At 40.5% G+C, this 12,998-nt stretch overlaps 1 protein-coding gene across 3 annotated transcripts in view; it reads left to right on the top strand.

Moving 5' to 3' along the window:
* Positions 1–12,998, top strand: part of impdh1a (IMP (inosine 5'-monophosphate) dehydrogenase 1a) — a 52,775-nt gene that overhangs the window by 19,787 nt on the left and 19,990 nt on the right. For all 3 annotated transcript variants that reach the window (XM_072241673.1, XM_072241671.1, XM_072241672.1), the window contains exons 5-10: positions 3,018–3,224; positions 4,453–4,540; positions 5,126–5,325; positions 5,674–5,764; positions 6,359–6,454; positions 9,532–9,675. In XM_072241673.1, the coding sequence (XP_072097774.1) occupies positions 3,018–3,224; positions 4,453–4,540; positions 5,126–5,325; positions 5,674–5,764; positions 6,359–6,454; positions 9,532–9,675 (826 nt within the window). The remainder of the gene's footprint in view (positions 1–3,017; positions 3,225–4,452; positions 4,541–5,125; positions 5,326–5,673; positions 5,765–6,358; positions 6,455–9,531; positions 9,676–12,998) is intronic.

Consider the following 12,998-nt stretch of genomic DNA (forward strand, 5'->3'; position numbering starts at 1 on the left):
TTGAAATTTGTTGTAAAATAGTTGTTTATTTTATTGATTTAAATGAGGATTTGCTTAAATATATTTAGCTGTACTACTGCTGCATTGTTTATAGTGAGTTTAGTGTAACAGAAAATAACTGACACAAGGGGTTCTGCAGATGCTGGAAATCTTGAGCAACATATAACAAGATGCTGGAGGAACTCAGCAAGTCGGGCAGCATCTACGGAGGGAAATAAACAGTGGATATTTCAGGCCAGTGTTCTTCATTAGGACTGGAAAGGAAGCACACAAGCTAGAATAAAAAAGTGGGTGGAGAGGAAGGAGTGCAGGCTGGCAGGGGAAAGGTGAGAACAGATGAGGGAGAAGGTGGGTGGCTGGGGCGGGGGGGATGATGTGAGAAGCTTGGGGGTAATATTGGGCAGAGGTAAAGGGCTGAAGAAGAAGGAATATGACAGGCGAGAACAGTGAAATAAAGGGAAGGAGGTGGAAACTCAGTGACGGCAGGAAAATGAGAGCGGGGAGGAGAGAGAAACGTTGAGAGAGCCCACAGAATGAGAGGAAAACAAAGTTAAGGTGGTTGAGGGGAAGGAACGGAGAGGAGTGGTTACTGGAAGTTGGAGAAAATAATGTTCATGCCATTATGAAAATAACTGATGTTCTCTATCATACTCCACCATAAAAAATCTGTACCTTTAGTTTGCTGAGTTGCACTTTTGTGTCTTGGTTTGAAACAAGGGATTCAATTTCTTGCCGGAATGTGTAGATAAATCCAGGCTGACATTTCCAAAGAATATAAGGGATAGCTGAGAGTCTACAAATACTACAGGTCCATGATTTTTGTTCCCTTCTGATTTATCCCTCATGAGTAGCTCTCTGTTTTTTGTATTTTTTCTCTGGAATTTTCACATTTCCTTTTCCTATCAAACTATATATCACTGATGAAATTGGTGGTCAAAATTTGGTGTCACAGTAGCGTAGAGGTTAGTGTAATGCTTTACAGCGCCAGCGACCTGGATTCAATTCCCACTCTGCACGGAGTTTGTGTGTACTTTCAGTAGCCGTGTGGGTTTCTTTAGGGTGCTCTGGTTTCCTCCTACAGTCCAAATACGTAGGTTAATTGGTCATTGTAAATTCTTCTGTGATTGGAGTAGGGCTAAATAGATGGGTTGCTGGTTAGGCCAGAATGGCCTATTCTGCTCTGTATCTCAAAATGAATAAATATTCTTTGTTCATAAACTCGCTCTGAAGCTATCTGTTTTCACAAATGATTGTTGTGACCTCCCATTCCCATTCCAATATCCATGGCTTCCTCCACTGTTGTGATGAGGCCATACTTAGGCTGAAGGAACAACACCTTGTATTCTGCTTGGCTACGATAGCATGCATATTGATTTCTTAAACTTCCAGTAATGCCCCCATTCCCACCCTCCTTCACCATTTCCCATCTCCTTACCCACCCATCGGCTCCCTCTGGTGCTTCTCCTACCTTTTCTTTCTTCCATAGACCTCTGTCTCTTTCATCAATCAACTTCCTAGCTCTTTACATCATCCCTCCCCCTCCTGGTTTCACTTACCACCTTGTGTTTCTCTCTCCCCTCCCCCCACCTTTTAAATCTACTCCTCAGCTTTCTTCTCCAGTCTTGCCAAAGGGTTTCAGCCCGAAACGTCAACTGTATTGTTCCTAGATGCCGCCTGGCCTGCTAAGTTCCTCCAGCATTTTCTGTGTGTTGCTCGGATTTTCAGCATCTGCAGATTTTCTTTCGTTTGTGATTTTTTTTTAAAGCATGATTTTGTTTTTGGAGGCACTTTCAGCTCCTCAGGCTTGCTCTGCATTCTAAATAGACATGACTGATTACATTTTGTCCCCTTGCCTTGGCTCCATTTCTCTTCTTGCTAGGTTATATACTGTTATGAAGGCATCCGTTCATCTTGCCAGACCATGGATCTGCGACTGGAAAGTCTTCACTCTCCAGGGTGCAGGCCTGGCCAAGGTTGTATGGAAGACCAGCAGTTGCCCATGCTGCAAGTCTCCCCTCTCCACGAGACCAATGTTGTCCAAGGGATGGGCATTAGGACCCATACAGCTTGACACCAGTGTCGTCGCAGAGCAATGTGTGATTAAGTGCCTTGCTGAAGGACACAACACGTTACCTCGGCTGGGGCTCGAACTCATGAGCTTCAGGTCGCTAGTCAAATGCCTTAACCACTCGGCCACGTGCCCAAATGGTTAAGCCCTAGTACTGTTATTACTAGGTTAGAAACTGCAGGAACTGTTCAGCAGAGCAGGTAGCATCCAGGTAAAGAGAAATAAAGTTGATGTTTGTAGTCAAATTTACTCTGTTCCTTCTTCCGTAGTTACTGTGGACCTGTTTTCTGATTTTATTGTAGCTTTTATTTTCTTGAAACCACTTGAGTTGAAGGGGGGAACCTTCCAGCTTCAAGTAGTTTTTTTTTTGCTGAAGAGTTTAGAAGAATCAGGAGGGAATCTCATTAAAACCTATTGGAAATTGAAGGCCTAGATAGAGTGGATGTGGAGAGGATGCTCCTATTGTGTGGGAATCTAGGACCAAAGGGCACAGCCTCGGAATACAAGGACATCCCTTTAGAACAGAGATGAGGAATTTCTTTTAGCCATGGATAGTGAAATTGTGGAATTCATTGCCACAGGTGACTATGGAGGCCAAGTTATTGGATATATTTAAAGTTGAGGTTAATAGATTCTTGATTAGTCAATGCTAAAGGTTATGTGGAGAAGTCAAGAGAATGGGGTTGAGAGCAAGAATGAATCAGCCATGATTAAATGGTGCAGCATACTCGATGGGCTGAATGGCCTAATTCCTGTCCTTTGTCTTATGATCTTCATTGATATGGTGCCAGGGTGCATATTGGGGACCGTCTTTTTCTGCCCCATTAACCTGTCTTTCCATAACCCAGTACCATTGCAAGGCTATCTTCAGATGAGGCTGTTTTCAATCCCATAACCTTGCCACTTTCCTACCTATGTGCGGTTTATGTCTTTGTCTTGCCTCTTGTAGAAGTTTGAGCAAGGCTTCATCACAGACCCGGTGGTCATGAGCCTCCACCACACAGTCGGAGATGTCTTTGAAGCCAAATTACGGCATGGTTTCTCAGGAATTCCAATCACAGAAACAGGCAAAATGGGAAGCAAGCTGATGGGGATCGTCACATCGCGGGACATTGACTTTCTTTCTGAGAAAGATTATGACATTGCCTTGAATGAGGTATAAAATTTACAATGATTATTATAAATGGCATATTATGCAGGCCAGTGAGGTTGAAAGAGCTGTCTGTTTCTTACTCAGTACTACACATGCAGGATTAATTGCCTCTGAAGTCAGAAGACTGTGGGTATAATTACTACGACAGAATTTTCACCTGTTGATCACTAAGGTAAACTTAAGGATAGACATAAAAGGAGCATTATGAATTATTCTTGTAGTTGAGGTCTATATTTGTCCTTTGTCTATTTGTTATTGGCTCAGTGCAGTGATGCAGCTAGTAGAGCTGCTTCCTCAGTAACAGCAACCTAGGTTTAGTCCTAGCCTGTTTGTGGAATTTGCCAGTTCTCCCTTTGAACAAGCATGTTTGCCCCACATTCAAAAACGTGCTAATTAATAGGGTAGTTGGCTACAGTAGATCACCCTAGCAGTGTTGGGGAGTGGTAGAACCTGAGGGGAGTTGATGGGAATAAAATTGGATTATTGGGAATGAAAGCTGGTTGTCACCAATGGTCAAAGGACTTATTTTTGTGTACATGATATATCATCATTTAAAAATTTAAAAAATACAATTATCTGCTCATCTTTATATCGTTCGTTGTTCATTGGTCCTGTTTACAGTTACTGTTCTATAGATTTGCTAAGTATGCTCGGAGGGAAAAAAATTCTCAGGATTGTATGTAGTGATGTGTATGTACTCTGTTAATGAATTTTTATTTCGGACTTTGTACTGTGACTGCAGAATGAGTGTTGGTGCCAGACAGAGTGGTTTGAGTATCTCAGACCCTGTTGACCTGGGATTTTTACACACAACAGTTTCTAGAGTTTACAGACAATGGTGTGAAAAACAATTTTAAAAAAAATCTAGTAGTGAGCGGCAGTTCTGTGGATGAAAATGCCTTGTTAATGAGAGTGGTCAGAGGAGAATGGCCAGACTGGTTCAAGCTAACAGGAAGGTGACAGTAACTCAAATAAGCATAAGTTACCACTGTGATGTGCAGAAGAGTATCACTGAACACATAACATGTCAAACCTTGACGTGGATAGGCTATAGCAGCAGAAGACCATGAACATACATTGTGACCACTTTGTTAGGTAGAGGAGGTACCTAATAAAGTGGCTGTTCCATGTGTAGCTGTGCCTATTACAAGAGGTGAAGTGGAATCTGTAGGAGATATGGGGCACCGTAAAGTGTATGCAGTCACTCAAGTGTTGCCTTTTCCATGCTCAGGTGATGACGAAGCGAGAAGACCTGGTTGTTGCACCAGCTGGTGTGACCCTCAAGGAAGCCAATGAAATTCTACAACGTAGCAAGAAAGGTTTGAATGTTATATTTCTGCGCTCGTTGGATGGGGCAATGAGGTTGCTCTGGGATGGACAGTAGGTGGGGCTGACTTCCTGTATGAGAGGAATGTCCTTCGGTACTGATGTGAGGTCTGTGGAGTGGAGAAGGTCCATGGATATCGTGTGATTGGTTGAGAGGGGTGGATGTCCATGGGGAATACAGTATGTGAGATGGGGAACTTATTTATTGAGATGCAGTGCGGAATAGGCCCTTTCATCTCTTTGAGCCACACTACTGAGCAACCTACCAATTTAGCCCTAGCCTATTTATTGGGACAATTTACCGTGACCAATTAACCTACTAACCGGTATGTCTTTGGACTGTGGGAGGAAGCTAGAACACCTGGAGAAGACCCACACATTCCACATGGAGCCTGGACAGACTCCTTACAGATTTGTGGATATGTTGCATAGAGAGGAGGAACAGGGGCCATTATGATGGCACTCTGTCCTCAGGAGTAGGAGGCAGGATGCTAGTATGGTTTTTGCTTTTCCTGTCTTGGCTGTGGAGCCCAGCCTCGTGGCTTGAATTTTTTTTAATCCTTCTATCTTTCCTTCAGGGAAGTTGCCGATCGTTAATGACATGGATGAGCTTGTCTCAATCATTGCACGAACAGACTTGAAAAAGAACCGAGATTACCCATTGGCGTCGAAAGATTCACGGAAGCAGCTGCTCTGTGGTGCAGCCATTGGAACACGGGAGGATGATAAATATCGGCTGGACCTGTTGATGCAGGCAGGGGTGGATGTTGTTGTCTTGGTAAGAGCAAAGTGGGAACTTGTAGTCATATGCCTGCTGGAGCTAGGTGGTCAGCCTGGAGCCCTGAGATCAGGGTCCATTCATGTGCATTCACTCAACAATGACTCACTGAGTCAGTGGGTCACACCCTGCTCCCTGAAGCCAATGTTCATAGGTGAAGTTCCACTGCACAGCCATTAACTTCAATGCAGGTCTGCACTCCAGTGTGAGACTGACACAGTGTTGTGCTTGTAGAGGTGACCTCATTCAGATAAGATAGTAAAACCACAACCCTGTTTTCATTTTCTGGTGACTGTTAATTATTTCCCTTTGAAGGGGTTTGTAATGTTTATTTGCCATTGTTTACAGGATTCTTCCCAAGGAAACTCTGTGTTCCAGATAAGCATGATTCGATACATAAAGCAGAAATACCCAGAGTTGCAGGTGGTTGGTGGGAATGGTAAGTGAAAATCAGCACTTTGTCCTCTTCTGACCCACCATCAGATCATTAGTGTCAGATGGCTGAATTGGTAGCATAGCGGTTTGCATAATGTTATTACAGTGTCAGCGATCTGGGTTCGTTTCCACAGCTGTCTGTAAGGAGCTTGTCTATTTTCCCCATGACCTTATGGGGTTCCTCCGGGTGCCCCTGATTCCTCCCACATTCTAAAGATGTACCGGTTAGTGGCTTAATTAGCAACATGGGTATAATTGGGCAGCACAGGATCGGCGGGGTTACCGTGTTCTAAATAAGAATAAATAAATAAATTCAGAGTGACGTTTCATTGTAATACTAACGAAGATTGTACATGGATACGGCTAAAATGTTTCTTTAGGCCAAATATTCTTTTCTTGTCCTTCTATAGCTCAGTGAGCAAAGTGACCTGATCGCTCTCACTCTCTCCTACTCTGTTCGTTATGAAGCCAATGAGGACATCCCCGTGTTTGTCAGTGAAGGGGGTTACTGTCTCCTACATTGTGGGAAGCTCGGGTCATTAGGAGACCTGATGGTTCATTCACTGTTGAGTACATTGCTTCTTTTTTGTCTTCACAGTGGTAACTGCTGCACAAGCCAAAAACCTGATTGACGCTGGAGTGGATGGTCTACGGGTTGGGATGGGGTGTGGCTCAATCTGCATCACTCAGGAAGGTACGTCTGGGGCATGCACTTGGAGAGGCGTGGTGAGGGACTAGTTGGGATAGCAGAATACATCCAGCTTTCCCTTAAACAGGGATCCAAATGCTTTCCAAGCTTAATGAAACTAACGTGTCCAAATTGGGTTCTTTAGTGCTTGAGGATCTTGTTTTTAGTAGTTTATTTCACAGCAAACAGCTGGATATAATTTAGAATAGCTGATGCAGAAGAAGCAAAGTGCTGATAGTTGGTGACTGGGATATGATGCAAAACTTCAGCCTGCTCCACCATCATGTTACATTGAGCCTAATCTGTAGCAACTCTAGCTTTTTTTACCTTCGTTCCATGTTCTTTACGAAGCAGATCTCTCGACCTCAGTGTAAGGAGTTCCAGTTATTTATCTCTGCTCCATGTTCTGTTTGCCCCATTCTCATCAGGGAGGAGGTTACATAGCATACTCGCTGGGACCATCAGAATCAAAACCAGTTACTTTCCCCAAGCAGTAAGGCTGATCATTACCTCCACTCATTAACCCACCCCTCCACAACTTTCAACCACCATTACTTTTCAGCTCCTGTCAGAGTCGTCTTATGTAGACTCTCCTGTGCCAAGCGTCACTATGGATGTACAAATAATGTATGTATAATAAGCTATCTTATGTATTTATACTTATTGTGGGTTTTATTTTGTTGTATCTAGAGTAACAATTATTTTATTTTCCTTTATACTTGGGTACTGGAAATGACATTAAACAATCTTGAACTTGAATTTCTTAATCAATCAAGATCTGTCAACTTCAGTGTAGGAAGTTCCCATTGACCCCTCGGAACTGTGACCCATCCAGAACCCAACTGCCATTCCTGTGTGAGGGTAGCTGTGAGACCTAATCTTTAGGCTGGTGCCCTTTTGTTGGCAGACTCCTCCATCAGATTGCAAGATGCCCTCTACCACCTCTGTGAAATCCTTTTGCCATCTTAAAACATGTCAGTTGGATCACTTCTCAACTTTGAGTGTAAGCAATAAATACAAGCTTACTTCAACATTCAACAGGATTATGATTAATCTGTTGGCCCCAACTCTATTTGCCTGGCTGATCTCCATAACACTTGGTTCCACTTTGGTGCAAAAATCTGCCCATTTCTCTGGGATAGAGAATTTAAAAGATTCACGGCTGTTTTGAAAATAAATTCCTAATCTTTGATTCAGATGTTGAGACAATGCTTCCTTTTCCAGCATTTGAATATTTTCAAAATTCAAGTTTATTGTCATTCAATTGTACACATGTGTACCCCCAAACGAAACAATGTTCCTTTGGACCAAGGAGCACAACACAGTACATATAACTCACACATAACTTGGTGGTGGCAGGTAGTCTTTGTGTTTCAATAAGATCCTGTCTCATTTCTATAAGCTCTGTGAAACAGGCCAATCTGCTCTGTTTTTCCTTACAAAATAGCATTTTCATCTCGGGAATCAATCTCTGAGATTGAAATTTGTGCAGCTATGCAGGGAAGTAATGGGAGTGGGAATGAGACTAATAGGATTGCTCCCCTGGTATCTGATATGGCCGTCACGGACTGAATAGCCTCTTCGATGCCATTAAATATATAAGATCTTAAGAATACTTAAACCTCCCTCTGAACTCCAACACTTAACCATGCACAATTTAAATTGCCTACTTTTTTGTTTTTCCTATCACAGTGGATGTGTTCTCACTTTCCTGTCATCTTAGTACAAAGGAAAACAAGGCAAATTTATGAAAACTGTCCTCATAATTCAAACAACAGGAATTCTGCAGATGCTGGAAATTCAAGCAACACAGATAAAAGTTGCTGGTGAACGCAGCAGGCCAGGCAGCATCTCTAGGAAGAGGTGCAGTCGACGTTTCAGGCCGAGACCCTTCGTCAGGACGTCGACTGCACCTCTTCCTAGAGACGCTGCCTAGCCTGCTGCGTTCACCAGCAACTTTTATGTGTGTTGCTCATAATTCAATCCTTAAGTTGTTAGTATAATTCCTAGGGAAGTGGGTGCAGTTCTGCTATAGGGTAATACTGCAATTATCCTGAGTGTGCTGCTGCCCTCTGGTGGTCATCAGCATTGCAGGCAGGCAGCAGTGATTGAGGATTCTCATCTTTCCACTCGAGATACTTCTCGTGGCAACACCTAGCACACTGTGATGAATGCTGGCCTTGGTGGAACAGTTGTGGGGCAAACCCCTCATCTGGGTACTTAAAGCCTTTTGCCTTCAGAGTCTGGTAATTTAGTTTGTGAGTTATTCTTCCTAGAGTGTGGGTACCTTTGGCATGGTCACCATTTAGTGTTGATACCTGGTTCTGTGGAGGTTCAGTAACCGGATAAATAAAACTAGAGTTCTACAGTACTGTCCATGCCTGAGGCAATGCATGTACCTCATGTTTTGTGGTTGTAATGAAGTTCAAGAATGCGGCCCAAGTCTGAACGGTTAAAAGTTCAATTTCCTTGATATCCTCAGGAATTGAGGACATGGGAAGGAAAGGCTTTTGAAGTAATCCTGAGGTACATATATTTAAAGTTGTGATAAACATTTAGTCCTAACGAGATGGAAGAGTAAGAGTATTTTTTACTGAGATGAAGAATCAGCCATAATTGTATTGATTTGGAAAACCAGCTTGAAGATTGAGTGACTAACACCCACTCTGGTTTTCTGTGTTTCTGTTATATAATTTAGATTACATACACTGAAGTCATTGCTGGAAATGATGGGAACCGAGTCCCATGTCAGGAGTGCACAGCAACTGAATGTTTCTCTTTACTCTATCTAGTGTCAGGTTTGGAATTGTTTAACATCAACTTGCATTGATGTGAAGTGGCAGTAATCCCAAACTGTGACCTGAATCAGGTATCATTCCATCTTCTTCTGCTAACCAAATGATTTTTTTTTTAGGTAAGGTTAGGCAGAACTCTTTCTATCCACCTGTCCTAGTGCCTAGTGTCACCTGGGCTGCACTTTATCCAGGAGAGCAGCCTTGATACAGTGCTAATGTCTGTGTACAGTAGGTGACATGAGAGAGAATCGGATCTGGTTGATAATCTATTATTTGTTTCCATTACAGTTATGGCATGTGGCAGACCTCAGGGTACAGCAGTATACAAAGTGGCAGAATATGCTCGTCGCTTTGGTGTTCCAGTTATTGCTGATGGTGGAATCCAGACGGTCGGCCATGTGGTGAAGGCTCTGGCTTTGGGTGCTTCAACAGGTACCATGTCAATATTATATACTTGTCCGTGTTTTGGCAAAGCTTGCAATTAAAATAAATGCATAAGATTTATAAAGTTTTAAGATTGATTTTTGGAATGCAGGTGTCATTGACAAGGTTGTTATTTATTGTCCGTCCCTATTTGCCCTTGAAAATGTGTGAGCCACTTTCAACTGCTGTAGTTCCTGTGGTGAAGGGGCTCCCACATCATTTCTGAGGAAGGAACTTCAAGGCTTACATTTAGCAATGGTGGAGCAGTTACATACTCCAAGGTGGAGATAACGTGCAACTGTGCAGCTGATGGCCTTTCAGTGTGCGTGAAGCCCTCGTCCATTTATTGATAGAAGTCACAGGTTTCGGTTGTTGCGTTGGAAGTCCAAGTGAATGACCACAATGCATATTGTTAATGATACACATTGTTGCTAGTGATGGAAGAAATGAATTTTTAGGGAGGTTGCAAGCTTGCTAACCACATGTGTGTTCCGGGTGGGACTGAGCTGTCAGCCTGAGGTTCCCACTTTGGAGCTGTCAGATCTGTTCAAAAGTGCGAAGTAAGTTAATTATCAAAGTATATATATGTCACTATATACCACCCTGAGATTTATTTTCTTGTGGGCAAACTCAATAAATCCAAGAAATATAATAGAATCAATGAAAGATCACACCCAACAGGATGGACATGCAAACAATGAAAAAGACAACAAACTGCAAACACAAAAGAAATAGTAATAAATAAGTAAGTGATGAATATCAAGAATATGAGGTTGAATTAAAGAGTGACTGGCACAGATCGAAGAAGAGTTAACCAACTTCAAAATCTGCAACCAATCCTCTGTTATCAGGATCATATTAAGCTCTGTCTCCCAATCTTGCTTAATCTTAAGTGAAGGGTAGTTGTGCTGTTGTAACAATAAATTATAAATTTTCCCAATAAAACCTTTCATTAAAGGGTTCATTTTTAAAATAATATCTAACAGGTCAGAATCCTGTATATATGGAAAATTACTTAAATATTCTTGTAGAAAGTGTCTGACTTGAGGATATTGCAGGAAATGTGAATATGAGAGAGAGTATTTCGTTACTAATTTCTCAAAAGACATCAGTTGGCCATCTTGGAACAGATCCATGAAGGAATAATGCAAACAACAGGAATTCTGCAGATGCTGGAAATTCAAGCAACACACATCAAAGTTGTTGGTGAACGCAGCAGGCCAGGCAGCATCTCTAGGAAGAGGTACCTCTTCCTAGAGATGCTGCCTGCCGTGAAGGAATAAGCTCCTTTATTCCTCCAAAGAAGAAAGGTAGGATCACTTAATGAAGGTTTAAATAAATAATTTTGATAAATTAAACTAATAAGTTTAAGTTTTTTGAGATTAAAAAAATTAGGAAACTGGAACCAAATTCGTAATGACTGCTTAATCACAGGATATAAATTTATATTAGCAATTTTGGCCAGTTGTACAGGTAGAGAAGCTCCTAATAATGTTAAGTGAAACTGTTTCACAGCTTTCAATTCCAAATCAGCCCAAGGTGGTCTTACATTTTTACTAGCCCAATATAACCAAAAACACAAATGACGTATATTAACAGCCCAATAATACATTCTCAAATTAGGCAGAGCAAGACCTCCATCCTTTTTTAATTTTTGTAAATGATATTTACCAATTCTTGGTCTTTTATTATTCCAAACAAAAGATGAAATAATGGTCAACCTGATCAAAAAATTTCTTAGTTAAAAAAAAGGGATATTTTGAAATACATATAAAAATTTTGGTAAAATCATCATTTTAACTGCATGATTTCGGTCAGCTAATGAAAATGTAAGTGGATTCCATCTACAAAATAATTGCTTCATAAAATCCACTAAAGGAACCCAATTAGCTTTATAAAGGTCTTTATGATTTTTAGTAATAATAATACCTAAATATTTAAAAGAGTCCGTAACTCTAAAAGGAATGTCATCATATATAGAAGCAGAATCATTTAGGAGAAATAATTCACTTTTATGAAGGTTTAGTTTATATCCCGAAAACTTTCCAAATTCGTTTAATAGTTTCAATAAGCTAGGAATAGATTCTTCAGGATTCGAATTATAAACTAGGAGATCGTCAGCATAAAGGAGATCTTATGAATAGTCCCATTTATGAAAATTCCATGGATGTCTTTAGCTTCACAAAGTGCAATAGCCAAGGGTTCCAGCACCAAAGTAAATAACAAGGGACTTAACGGACACCCTTGTCTCGTGCCCCGCGAAAGCTGAAAAAAAGATCTGCAATTATTGGTAGTAACAGTAGCAATAGGGCTTTTATATATCATTCTGATCCACTTATTAAAATTAAAACCAAAGCTGAATTTCTCTAAAATGTTAAATAAGTATTTCCATTCAACTCTATCAAATGCCTTTTCAGCATCGAGAGAAACAACACATTGGGGAGTCTTAGAAAAGGATGAATATATAACATTTAACAATCTCCAAACATTAGAGAAGAAATAACGGTCCTTTACAAAACCTGTTTGGTCCTGAGAGATAATTTTAGCTAGAATATTCTCCAGCGGATTAGCCATTATTTTTGAAAGAATTTTAGCATTCATATTTAATAATGAAATAGGTCTATATGAAGAATGGTCAGTAGGGTCTTTATCTATCTTAAGAATTAAAGAAATAGAAGCTTCATAAAATGTAGGAGGTAACTCTCCTATCAAAAAAGAATCTTTAATCATTTCCAACATATATGGAGAAAGCAATTTTTCAAATTTTTTATAAAATCCAACAGAATAACCATCCAGTCCAGGAGCTTTACCACATTGCATTGAAAAAATAGCTTTCTGAATTTCATTTTCAGTGATAGGAGCATCAAGAGTTTGTTGATCTTCAACAGAAATTTGAGGAAAATTGATCTTTTGTAAAACGGCGTTCATTTTAGAAGGATCAACTGGAAACTGAGATTTATAAAGTTCAATGTAAAAGTCTTGAAGATTTTTATTATTGTCTTTATAATTACATGCTAAACTACCGTCTCCCTTACGAATTTTTAAAATTTGTCTTTTAGCTCTAGCTGCTTTTAATTGAAATGCTAATAGCTTGTTATTTTTATCTCCAAACACACAAAATTGACTTTTCAATTTAAGCAAATTTCTTTCAATAGGATAAGTTAATAATAAATTATATTGTGATTGGAGTTCAACCCTTTGAATAAATCAATGTTAGGAGAGATTGCATAAATATTATACAAGTCTTTAATTTGCTTTAAAATCTTATCTAACTCTGTTTCTGTCTGTTTTTTAAGCTTAGCTAAATAGGAGATCTGACTGCGCAAGTATGC

This window comes from Mobula birostris, chromosome 23 (genome assembly GCF_030028105.1).
Source record: "Mobula birostris isolate sMobBir1 chromosome 23, sMobBir1.hap1, whole genome shotgun sequence".
In the NCBI taxonomy this organism is placed as follows: domain Eukaryota; kingdom Metazoa; phylum Chordata; class Chondrichthyes; order Myliobatiformes; family Myliobatidae; genus Mobula; species Mobula birostris.